This window comes from Acanthochromis polyacanthus, chromosome 12 (genome assembly GCF_021347895.1).
Source record: "Acanthochromis polyacanthus isolate Apoly-LR-REF ecotype Palm Island chromosome 12, KAUST_Apoly_ChrSc, whole genome shotgun sequence".
Lineage (NCBI taxonomy): Eukaryota > Metazoa > Chordata > Actinopteri > Pomacentridae > Acanthochromis > Acanthochromis polyacanthus.
Genome location: NC_067124.1, coordinates 41,445,669 through 41,458,898, shown reverse-complemented (window position 1 = coordinate 41,458,898; position 13,230 = coordinate 41,445,669). Strand labels below are relative to the sequence as shown.

The following is a 13,230-nucleotide window of genomic DNA, read 5'->3' as shown; positions in this document are numbered from 1 at the left end:
TAAATCAATAAAAATAACAGAATATTTATTGAAAGCTCCTAGGAAGCCCTTCATCTCCTTACATGTTTTATTTTGGTAACACACCTGCACAGGTTCCTTGTTCCTGCCCAGAGTTCCGCTTTTATGGGACGAAGCAACATGAGCCAGATACTGGATGACCTTCTTTGTGTTTTCTGTTTTTCCAGCTCCAGACTCTCCTCTGTAAAATTCAGAGTGACACAAAACTACATGAGGAACACAATAAATACAATATCACAATAAATACCACAATAAATACCACCCTGCACCATAAACATGTGGTCTTTATTATCAACGGTATTTATAATTTTGAGCTCCTGTGGTGCGTTCAGGGTCTGGGGTCTAAACAAAAGCAGGTGTGAAGGATACAGCACTGTTGCTTTTGGGGGAGAATGAAGGAGAACGGAGTAAATAAATAGCAGCTGTGGAAGATCTAAAAGCAGCCGACGCTACGAAAACACAGATTTAAGACTACAGCGTTGGACAATGACAGGAAGAGTCGAGCAGGAAGTCGAGATGACAGGAAGGCAGGTAGATGAATCATAACACAGGATTTAATGCTAGATTTTGACTCTTGGCTGACCACAATATTTCCTAATTTATTCATTGTTAGCTAGTGCTGCAGCTAGCTAATACAGCTAATATACTGCGGGAAGAATCCCAACATGGACAACAATAATTTTCAAAATATTAGCTTTGCTACTGTTAGATTTCTGATAAGTTATGTTCACTATCATCCAATACGGTAGCATCAGTGCTAACCAGCAGTTAAGTATATATATTAGAACTAGCTGACTTTATATTAAGTTAACAATATTATGGTGTTTTACTTTGCTGTAACACTTGCGAACAAACTAGCTGATTTTAGGTTAAGCTAATAATGTTTTGTCATACTAGCTTGCTGTAGCACTAGCTAACTAGCTGATTTTAGGCTAAGCTAACAAGGCTTTTAGCTAAGGTTAAAAATGTTTGCTATGTTCCCTTGATGTAGCATTAGCTAACAAACTAGCTGATTCTCGGTTAAGCTAATATTTTTGCTGTATCAGGATGCTGTAGTTCTAGCTAAAAAACGAGCTAATTTTTGGTTAAGTATGAAGCAGAATATTTGGATTTGTTCCACGTTTTACTGAAACTCTGAATATGTAAATTCCAAAGCATTCGCTAGTATTATTTACTTACGTGCAGAGAATCGATTGATCTTCTCGATCTGCGAAAGATAAAAAACATCACAAGTTTAGACACGATAAAAGTATTCAGGCATCAGAATAATTTTATTTTTAAAAAGCAACTTAACATGGTTGAGTTTTTGTTTTTTGGAGATTCCTTTTGTTGCTGTTTTATCTTAAGTAAGAGTTGAAATCTAAAAATTACTGTCCAGTTTTGTTTCCAGTTGCTAACAGCTTTTGGCCAGTTTTTGAATAAAGTTGTGTTTTTTGTCTCGTTTTGGACAATTTTAATAGATTTTTGACAAATTTGGACTCATTTTCTACTGTTTACATCTAATTTAAGAAAAAATTATTTATATTGGACAATGTTGTTGTTAGTTTGGACAATTATTGAGTAAATGTTTTATCTAATTTTGGACTATTTTCACATAGATAGATAGTTTTTCAGACAGTTTCCATCTAATTTAAGATAAACTGGATGATTTATGAGTCAGTTACACACTTTACAGCTAACTGTAGATGAACTGGTTCATTCTGGACAGTTACTGAGTCCATGTTTTGTCTAATTCTGGACTATTTTCCAGCGTTAGACAGACAGACGCGTGATTTGTTTTCTGTAGGAGGCGGCTGGGTGCTGCTGAACCTCCGCCCACTGACGGCTGTTTTAGTCGACTGATGTTTAAATCTGTGCCGAGTCACTCGACTGGTCCTTCAGGCTGTCACACCGCAGAGACGCCGCTTTGTTTGCTGGCTTCAGATTCCCACGTCGGGGAGAATCCATACTGGTCCTACTGGTTCCTGAACACACCTGTGCTCTCAGGTAGACTCCCCGAGGCTCAGCTGTTGCTCAACCGATCCTAAAGCTTTAAACCATCGCCGGGAATCCTCCGCTCAAAAACACATTGTTGCCGAGTGCGTAATCTGGATCGTTTATTTTGAGGAGCGGCGCCCGGTAACGTCCAGAAACACGTCTGATAAAGACCGACCACACCTTTAGACACGTTTAAACACCTGTAGACCCCTGTAAACGGCTTCAGACGCCAGTCAGGGAGCAAAGAGCACAGGTGAGGCGATAGGAGGCGGGGTCAAAGGGCTCAGGTGTGTCCATACCTTGCAGCATGCTGCGGTACGCCGCCTCTGATATGGCGTAGATGTGAGGAGGCATCTCGTGGCGTTTCTTTCCGCGATACATCTCCACGATGGACTCGGTGTAGATGGGCAGGTTCTTGTAGGGATTCACCACCACGCAGAACAAACCCGAATACGTCTGAAAGACACAGAGATGGCCTTTAATTTAGGATCTCAAATCAATCACTCAATCAGAATTTATTTATAGAGCACTTTACAACACTCAAGGTGATCAAAGTGCTTTCCAGTTAAAAACAAATAATAATAACATGGGAAATAACACCAACTCCAAATGTTTCTGTAGTCTGATTTAATGTTTCTCACATTTAAAAGTCTCTTTAAAGACACTAGAACCTGCACAAGATTAATTAAAAATGTGAAATATTAATAGAATCAAGTTTTATAAAATATATTTTCTCTGTTCTTGTGATTTAGTTCTCTTTTTTAAATTCATTTTCGTAAAATACATTTTTAAATATAGTTTTTGTTTTCATTTTTTATAAATTTTTGTAAAAAAGTATCTTTTCCATTTTTTTCTGATTTCAGGCTCGTTTTTTTATTGCTTTTGTAAAATAAATATTTATTTAATTTTTTTGTGATTTGTCTCTTTTACATAATTTTTTTTAAAGAAATATATTTTTTTTAAGTTTTGTATTTTTATCATTGGTTCCATTTTAATTTTTTGTTAACATTTGTAAAATAAATATTTTTTTAGTTTTCGTGATTTCAGTCTCTTTTTTTATGAATTTCTGTAAAATACATTTTAAAAAATTAATGTTTGTGATTCTGTCCATGTTTTTATTTTCAGAATTTTTTGTGAAACAAATATATTTTTTTCTGTTTTTGGGATTTTGGTTTCTTTGAATAATTTTTGCAACATATTTTTTTAAATAGTCTTTTGTGATTTCTGTCTTGTTTTTACTTTCATTGTTTATTCATTTTTGTAAAATAATTTATTTTTCATTTTTGGTGATTTTTGTCTGTTTTTTGTCTTATTTTTCAAATAAATATTTTTTCCTGTTTGTGATTTCTGTCCGTTTTATTTTCATTTTTTACTAGTTTTTGTAAAATAAATATTTTTTTGTAATTTTTGCAATTTCCGCCTCTTTTTAAAATTAGTTTTGTAAAATATTTTATATAAAATGCATTTCTGTCTGTGTTTTTGTTTTTTTACATTTTTGTATAAGAAATAATTTGCTGTTCTTGTGACTTCTCTCTGTGTTTATTTTTTACATTTTTGTGTAATAAATAATTTTCTATGACTTCCGTCATTCAGAGCCTCAGTTTCCAGACGTTATAACTGGACACACGTAGTGAAAACAAAAGAGGAATATTGAGAATTGAGCTTCTAATGGTTTTATATCCTGGGATAGTTAAATCCTGTGACTCCTGTAGAAGCATAAAACTATCAATAATCCATAAATAATCAATCGGCTCCTCTAACATTCATTTCTCTGGTTGTTCTGCTCTAACTCTGTCTTTATATTTCCTGAGAGTCCTCTGGACGTTTCTGCAGCAGAAACCAGAGACGCCGGTTTGTAAACCGACTCCCGGCCTCTTCACGGTGTGTTCAGGGACTCACGTAGATCAGGCCGGAGTAGTATCTCTCCCGCAGGTTGTGCAGCACCGAGGCCTCGTTCAGGCAGGTCAGGTCGGCCATGTCCTCCACTTTGCTGAACCTCGGGGGGTTCATCCTCTGGACCTCCTCCCTGGACAGCGTCAGCTTCCTCTGGCTGTCGGTCAGCTCCACCTCCACCTCGTCACCGCGCTCCTCCCGGATACTGGCCGACTGAAACAGCGTTAGAATAAATAATAATAAATATAGAAATAAATGAGTCGAATCAAATGGAATAAATGAGGAGAAAAGCAGAGAGGAGACGCAAAACCAGTCACCGTCTGAAAAGAAGGTTGTCTTTTAAAAAAACATGCAGAGAAACGACAAGACGAGGCGGTAGAATAAAAACAGAGAGAAGCGTCAGATTTCCAACTTTTTGTTAGTCTTTGAACTGCTGCAGCAGCCAGGAACCTAAAAAGTCACAGTTACCACTGGAAAACAAGCTGAGGAGACAAAACAACCACAAAGAGACACTAAATAACACAAACGAGACACCAAACAACAAAAATTAGACACAAGACAAAAACAGGACACAAAATGACAAAAAACGAGACACAAAATGACAGAAATGAGACACAAAACGACAAAAACAAGACACAAAATGACAGAAATGAGACAAAATGGCAAAAACAAGACACAAAATGACAGAAATGAGACACAAAACGACAAAAACAAGACACAAAACAACAAAAACAGGACACAAAAGGACAGAAATGAGACACAAAACGACAAAAACAAGACACAAAATGACAGAAATGAGACACAAAATGACAAAAACAAGACAAAACAACAAAAACAGGACACAAAAGGACAGAAATGAGACACAAAACGACAAAAACAAGACACAAAATGACAGAATTGAGACACAAAACGACAAAAACAAGACACAAAACAACAAAAACAGGACACAAAATGACAGAAATGAGACACAAAATGGCAAAAAAAATGAGAGAAACGACAAAAATGAAACAAAAAAATTTGACAAAAATGTTACAAAATGACAAGAAATAAAATGACAAACAAAATGACAAAAGAACAATCCAGTATTTTACTTTCTGATCCAAACAACTTGTCATGGTCGAGAAATGATTTTAAATTTATAGTTTTACTAATTTACAATCTGCAGTTAATGTCTTCTCTGGAATTTTTACACTTTGAGGGCCGGATTGGACCCTCTGGAGGACCACTTTTGGACCACGGGCCTCATGTTGGACCCTCTGGAGGACCACTTTTGGACCACAGGCCTCATGTTGGACCCTCTGGAGGACCACATTTGGACCACAGGCCTCATGTTGGACCCTCTGGAGGACCACTTTTGGTCCACGGGCCTCATGTTGGACACTCTGGAGGACCGCTTTTGGACCACGGGCCTCATGTTGGACCCTCTGGAGGACCACTTTTGGACCACGGGCCTCATGTTGGACCCTCTGGAGGACCGCTTTTGGACCACGGGCCTCATGTTGGACCCTCTGGAGGACCGCTTTTGGTCCACGGGCCTCATGTTGGACCCTCTGGAGGACCGCTTTTGGTCCACGGGCCTCATGTTGGACCCTCTGGAGGACCGCTTTTGGTCCACGGGCCTCATGTTGGACACTCTGGAGGACCGCTTTTGGACCACGGGCCTCATGTTGGACCCTCTGGAGGACCGCTTTTGGTCCACGGGCCTCATGTTGGACCCTCTGGAGGACCGCTTTTGGTCCACGGGCCTCATGTTGGACCCTCTGGAGGACCGCTTTTGGTCCACGGGCCTCATGTTGGACCCTCTGGAGGACCGCTTTTGGTCCACGGGCCTCATGTTGGACACTCTGGAGGACCGCTTTTGGTCCACGGGCCTCATGTTGGACACTCTGGAGGACCGCTTTTGGTCCACGGGCCTCATGTTGGACCCTCTGGAGGACCGCTTTTGGTCCACGGGCCTCATGTTGGACCCTCTGGAGGACCGCTTTTGGACCACGGGCCTCATGTTGGACCCTCTGGAGGACCGCTTTTGGACCACGGGCCTCATGTTGGACCCTCTGGAGGACCACTTTTGGACCACGGGCCTCATGTTGGACACTCTGGAGGACCGCTTTTGGACCACGGGCCTCATGTTGGACCCTCTGGAGGACCACTTTTGGACCACGGGCCTCATGTTGGACCCTCTGGAGGACCGCTTTTGGACCACGGGCCTCATGTTGGACCCTCTGGAGGACCGCTTTTGGTCCACGGGCCTCATGTTGGACCCTCTGGAGGACCGCTTTTGGACCACGGGCCTCATGTTGGACCCTCTGGAGGACCGCTTTTGGACCACGGGCCTCATGTTGGACCCTCTGGAGGACCACTTTTGGACCACGGGCCTCATGTTGGACCCTCTGGAGGACCGCTTTTGGACCACGGGCCTCATGTTGGACCCTCTGGAGGACCACTTTTGGACCACGGGCCTCATGTTGGACCCTCTGGAGGACCGCTTTTGGTCCACGGGCCTCATGTTGGACCCTCTGGAGGACCGCTTTTGGACCACGGGCCTCATGTTGGACCCTCTGGAGGACCACTTTTGGACCACGGGCCTCATGTTGGACCCTCTGGAGGACCACTTTTGGACCACGGGCCTCATGTTGGACCCTCTGGAGGACCACTTTTGGACCACGGGCCTCATGTTGGACCCTCTGGAGGACCACTTTTGGACCACGGGCCTCATGTTGGACCCTCTGGAGGACCGCTTTTGGTCCACGGGCCTCATGTTGGACCCTCTGGAGGACCGCTTTTGGACCACGGGCCTCATGTTGGACCCTCTGGAGGACCGCTTTTGGTCCACGGGCCTCATGTTGGACCCTCTGGAGGACCACTTTTGGACCACGGGCCTCATGTTGGACACTCTGGAGGACCGCTTTTGGACCACGGGCCTCATGTTGGACCCTCTGGAGGACCGCTTTTGGACCACGGGCCTCATGTTGGACCCTCTGGAGGACCGCTTTTGGACCACGGGCCTCATGTTGGACCCTCTGGAGGACCGCTTTTGGTCCACGGGCCTCATGTTGGACCCTCTGGAGGACCGCTTTTGGACCACGGGCCTCATGTTGGACCCTCTGGAGGACCGCTTTTGGACCACGGGCCTCATGTTGGACCCTCTGGAGGACCGCTTTTGGTCCACGGGCCTCATGTTGGACCCTCTGGAGGACCGCTTTTGGACCACGGGCCTCATGTTGGACACTCTGGAGGACCGCTTTTGGTCCACGGGCCTCATGTTGGACCCTCTGGAGGACCGCTTTTGGACCACGGGCCTCATGTTGGACACTCTGGAGGACCGCTTTTGGTCCACGGGCCTCATGTTGGACCCTCTGGAGGACCGCTTTTGGACCACGGGCCTCATGTTGGACCCTCTGGAGGACCGCTTTTGGTCCACGGGCCTCATGTTGGACCCTCTGGAGGACCGCTTTTGGACCACGGGCCTCATGTTGGACCCTCTGGAGGACCGCTTTTGGACCACGGGCCTCATGTTGGACCCTCTGGAGGACCGCTTTTGGTCCACGGGCCTCATGTTGGACCCTCTGGAGGACCGCTTTTGGACCACGGGCCTCATGTTGGACCCTCTGGAGGACCGCTTTTGGACCACGGGCCTCATGTTGGACCCTCTGGAGGACCGCTTTTGGACCACGGGCCTCATGTTGGACACTCTGGAGGACCGCTTTTGGTCCACGGGCCTCATGTTGGACCCTCTGGAGGACCGCTTTTGGACCACGGGCCTCATGTTGGACCCTCTGGAGGACCGCTTTTGGTCCACGGGCCTCATGTTGGACACTCTGGAGGACCGCTTTTGGTCCACGGGCCTCATGTTGGACACTCTGGAGGACCGCTTTTGGACCACGGGCCTCATGTTGGACACTCTGGAGGACCGCTTTTGGTCCACGGGCCTCATGTTGGACACTCTGGAGGACCGCTTTTGGTCCACGGGCCTCATGTTGGACACTCTGGAGGACCGCTTTTGGTCCACGGGCCTCATGTTGGACCCTCTGGAGGACCGCTTTTGGACCACGGGCCTCATGTTGGACCCTCTGGAGGACCGCTTTTGGACCACGGGCCTCATGTTGGACCCTCTGGAGGACCGCTTTTGGACCACGGGCCTCATGTTGGACCCTCTGGAGGACCGCTTTTGGACCACGGGCCTCATGTTGGACACTCTGGAGGACCGCTTTTGGTCCACGGGCCTCATGTTGGACCCTCTGGAGGACCGCTTTTGGACCACGGGCCTCATGTTGGACCCTCTGGAGGACCGCTTTTGGTCCACGGGCCTCATGTTGGACCCTCTGGAGGACCGCTTTTGGTCCACGGGCCTCATGTTGGACCCTCTGGAGGACCGCTTTTGGACCACGGGCCTCATGTTGGACCCTCTGGAGGACCGCTTTTGGACCACGGGCCTCATGTTGGACCCTCTGGAGGACCGCTTTTGGTCCACGGGCCTCATGTTGGACCCTCTGGAGGACCGCTTTTGGACCACGGGCCTCATGTTGGACCCTCTGGAGGACCGCTTTTGGTCCACGGGCCTCATGTTGGACACTCTGGAGGACCGCTTTTGGACCACGGGCCTCATGTTGGACCCTCTGGAGGACCGCTTTTGGACCACGGGCCTCATGTTGGACCCTCTGGAGGACCGCTTTTGGACCACGGGCCTCATGTTGGACCCTCTGGAGGACCGCTTTTGGTCCACGGGCCTCATGTTGGACACTCTGGAGGACCGCTTTTGGACCACGGGCCTCATGTTGGACCCTCTGGAGGACCGCTTTTGGACCACGGGCCTCATGTTGGACCCTCTGGAGGACCGCTTTTGGACCACGGGCCTCATGTTGGACCCTCTGGAGGACCGCTTTTGGTCCACGGGCCTCATGTTGGACACTCTGGAGGACCGCTTTTGGTCCACGGGCCTCATGTTGGACACTCTGGAGGACCGCTTTTGGACCACGGGCCTCATGTTGGACCCTCTGGAGGACCGCTTTTGGTCCACGGGCCTCATGTTGGACCCTCTGGAGGACCGCTTTTGGACCACGGGCCTCATGTTGGACCCTCTGGAGGACCGCTTTTGGACCACGGGCCTCATGTTGGACACTCTGGAGGACCGCTTTTGGTCCACGGGCCTCATGTTGGACCCTCTGGAGGACCGCTTTTGGTCCACGGGCCTCATGTTGGACCCTCTGGAGGACCGCTTTTGGACCACGGGCCTCATGTTGGACACTCTGGAGGACCGCTTTTGGTCCACGGGCCTCATGTTGGACCCTCTGGAGGACCGCTTTTGGACCACGGGCCTCATGTTGGACACTCTGGAGGACCGCTTTTGGTCCACGGGCCTCATGTTGGACCCTCTGGAGGACCGCTTTTGGTCCACGGGCCTCATGTTGGACACTCTGGAGGACCGCTTTTGGTCCACGGGCCTCATGTTGGACCCTCTGGAGGACCGCTTTTGGTCCACGGGCCTCATGTTGGACCCTCTGGAGGACCGCTTTTGGTCCACGGGCCTCATGTTGGACCCTCTGGAGGACCGCTTTTGGTCCACGGGCCTCATGTTGGACCCTCTGGAGGACCGCTTTTGGTCCACGGGCCTCATGTTGGACCCTCTGGAGGACCGCTTTTGGTCCACGGGCCTCATGTTGGACCCTCTGGAGGACCGCTTTTGGTCCACGGGCCTCATGTTGGACACTCTGGAGGACCGCTTTTGGTCCACGGGCCTCATGTTGGACACTCTGGAGGACCGCTTTTGGTCCACGGGCCTCATGTTGGACCCTCTGGAGGACCGCTTTTGGACCACGGGCCTCATGTTGGACACTCTGGAGGACCGCTTTTGGTCCACGGGCCTCATGTTGGACCCTCTGGAGGACCGCTTTTGGTCCACGGGCCTCATGTTGGACACTCTGGAGGACCGCTTTTGGACCACGGGCCTCATGTTGGACCCTCTGGAGGACCGCTTTTGGACCACGGGCCTCATGTTGGACACTCTGGAGGACCGCTTTTGGTCCACGGGCCTCATGTTGGACACTCTGGAGGACCGCTTTTGGACCACGGGCCTCATGTTGGACACTCTGGAGGACCGCTTTTGGTCCACGGGCCTCATGTTGGACCCTCTGGAGGACCGCTTTTGGTCCACGGGCCTCATGTTGGACACTCTGGAGGACCGCTTTTGGTCCACGGGCCTCATGTTGGACACTCTGGAGGACCGCTTTTGGTCCACGGGCCTCATGTTGGACCCTCTGGAGGACCGCTTTTGGTCCACGGGCCTCATGTTGGACACTCTGGAGGACCGCTTTTGGTCCACGGGCCTCATGTTGGACCCTCTGGAGGACCGCTTTTGGTCCACGGGCCTCATGTTGGACCCTCTGGAGGACCGCTTTTGGTCCACGGGCCTCATGTTGGACCCTCTGGAGGACCGCTTTTGGTCCACGGGCCTCATGTTGGACACTCTGGAGGACCGCTTTTGGACCACGGGCCTCATGTTGGACCCTCTGGAGGACCGCTTTTGGTCCACGGGCCTCATGTTGGACCCTCTGGCCTAAATGCTCAATTCTTCAGTGTATTTTTCATTTATTTATGAGAGTTCTGTGTTTGTTCTGCAGGTCCGCTCTCTTTAACCTGAGGAGCTGAAGCAGACTTTGGTTCTATTCTTAGACTCTCTATGAAACCAGCAGAGACTCAGAAGGACGTCTGACATCCCATAATGTGCTGTTTATACAGTCAGTGGAACCGATCAGGATGAGGGACAGAAAACATCAAAAATCCAGAAACTAGTAATAATAAAAGTCCATAAAGATCCACGCCCTCACCTGTGCGACACACCTGGAGCTACAGCTGATCATAATCCACGTATGAAACCCTAAAACATCAGTGTTCCTGAGACCAAATCTATAAAAACCAGGAGAAGTTTATAAAATACCAAATAAGTCTTGAGTTCCCCTAAAGTCCCATTTTTTTCTTGTCCCCCTAAAGACCAAACTGGGTCTCTGATTTAAATCTACTTTTATTTTTTCATTCATGTCTCTGTAATTGTGGGAACATTTTTTAATCAACGTAATATTTAAAATAATAATAATTATTCATGGAATGTTTACCACAACATGTTAGCAGAACCTGGTGATGATGCTTCTGTCCTTTGTGTCTCTTTTTTTCATTTCATGTCCAATTTTTGTTCTTTTGTGCCTTATTTTTGTTGTTTTGTGTCTCATGTTATTCTTTTTGCTTAATTAAAATACAATGTCGACAAAAAAAAAATCATGTCAAGAGCGAATTATCAGATTTCCAACTTTCTGCTGTTCCTTGAACTACTCACCTGTGATATTTCATCAAAATTACTTCATTCCACTTGTCTCATTACAAATTTGTCAGAAATAAAATTTCACGGTTTTATTCATATTTTAAGTCTTTTTTTGAGTAGATGGAACCTCATGAGTAGTTCGAAGAGCAACAGAAAGCTGGAAATCTGACTACTTTCTGTGTTTTTAGCATTTCCTTGGTCGTGTATCTAAGATAAACCCGCTGCAGGTTTTGTGGTTCTCAGAACAAACACTCGGCTGTAGAAACGACCTCCGTGTCATCTTGAAGCACGTTCCGTTTACGTTCTCTGGGCGTTTGTGGAGAACCAACCCCGGCTCACCTCGTAGCCGTGCTTTGCGTTGTTGTCGTTTTGTGTCTAATTTTTGTCATTTATGTCTAGTTATAGTCGCTTTGTGTCTAATTTTTGTCATTTATGTCTAGCTATAGTCGCTTTGTGTCTTGTTTTTGCCATTTTAAGCCTAATTCTTGTCGCTTTGTGTCTAATTCTTGTCGCTTTGTGTCTAATTCTTGTCGCTTTGTGTCTAATTCTTGTCGCTTTGTGTCTAATTCTTGTCGCTTTGTGTCTAATTCTTGTGGCTTTGTGTCTAATTCTTGTGGCTTTGTGTCTAATTCTTGTCGTTTTGTGTCTAATTCTTGTCGCTTTGTGTCTAATTCTTGTCGCTTTGTGTCTAATTCTTGTCGCTTTGTGTCTAATTCTTGTCGTTTTGTGTCTCATTTTTGTCGCTTTGTGTCTAATTCTTGTCGCTTTGTGTCTCATTTTTGTCGCTTTGTGTCTAATTCTTGTCGCTTTGTGTCTCATTTTTGTCGCTTTGTGTCTAATTCTTGTCGCTTTGTGTCTCATTTTTGTCGTTTTGTGTCTAATTCTTGTCGCTTTGTGTCTAATTCTTGTCGCTTTGTGTCTCATTTTTGTCGTTTTGTGTCTAATTCTTGTGGCTTTGTGTCTCATTTTTGTCGCTTTGTGTCTAATTCTTGTCGCTTTGTGTCTCATTTTTGTCGCTTTGTGTCTAATTCTTGTCGCTTTGTGTCTAATTCTTGTCGCTTTGTGTCTAATTCTTGTCGCTTTGTGTCTAATTCTTGTCGTTCTGTGTCTAATTCTTGTCGCTTTGTGTCTAATTCTTGTCGCTTTGTGTCTAATTCTTGTCGTTTTGTGTCTAATTCTTGTCGCTTTGTGTCTCATTTTTGTCGCTTTGTGTCTAATTCTTGTCGCTTTGTGTCTTGGACCCTCATAGATGAGCAGTGAAATGCGTTCTGTGTACGTTCTCTGGACGTTTGTGGAGAACCGATCAGCTCACCTCGAAGCCGTGCTTCTCTGACGGCACCCACACCAGCCTCTTGGCGGCCCAGTCGGCCTGGCTGGCGGCCGAGAACACCGAGGAGCCAGAGGTGGGAGACCCTGGCCCCGCCCCTGACGACAGGAAGCGGGTGACATCGTTGGCTCCGCCCCCCGACGGCCTGGACATGGTACTGCTGGCACTGCAGAGGAGGAGAAGTGGGTTAGAGGAGATTCTGTGTCATCATGGAGCTGCGACGGCCTCATTCAGAGAAACGAGGAGGAAACCGACCGACCGAACAAACCGACACGACAGCAGAGGAGAAGTAACGAGGATCTGACGAGTCATTCCACCTTAAAGCCTCACAGAGCCTCACATCTCCGTCTCTGATCAGCTGGAAACCAAAGGTTTAAAACATTATTTCATTAGAAACTACTGAAGATAAAAACCTGGAAGTTTCTCTCTGATTTCTCATCGTGTCATTGATCCACAGTCTGAAACATTGGACAGTGGATCAATAATCTCTAATCGTTGAGTTAAATAACTCAGACGTTTGGACGACAATATCTCAGGAAATATTCACATTTTTTCTCCTTACAGACAAATCTGTGCAATATTAATATTTATTTCTACTCTTAAGATAATCTGTGCATTTTATTTCCATATCTACAAGTATTTGGACATTTTATTGTAGGACTGCATATTTTTGGTTTATTCTTATTTTTTTACTGAATGTTTT

The 13,230-nt window shown here is 46.8% G+C and overlaps 1 protein-coding gene across 1 annotated transcript in view; it reads right to left on the bottom strand.

Annotated features, from left to right (window-relative positions):
• The window catches only part of myh14 (myosin, heavy chain 14, non-muscle), a 66,931-nt gene that overhangs the window by 45,223 nt on the left and 8,478 nt on the right, over positions 1 to 13,230 (bottom strand). Inside the window, 5 exon segments of the mRNA XM_051957214.1 lie at positions 85 to 199; positions 1,198 to 1,225; positions 2,295 to 2,451; positions 3,895 to 4,101; positions 12,513 to 12,693. Of these exon segments, the coding sequence (XP_051813174.1) occupies positions 85 to 199; positions 1,198 to 1,225; positions 2,295 to 2,451; positions 3,895 to 4,101; positions 12,513 to 12,693 (688 nt within the window).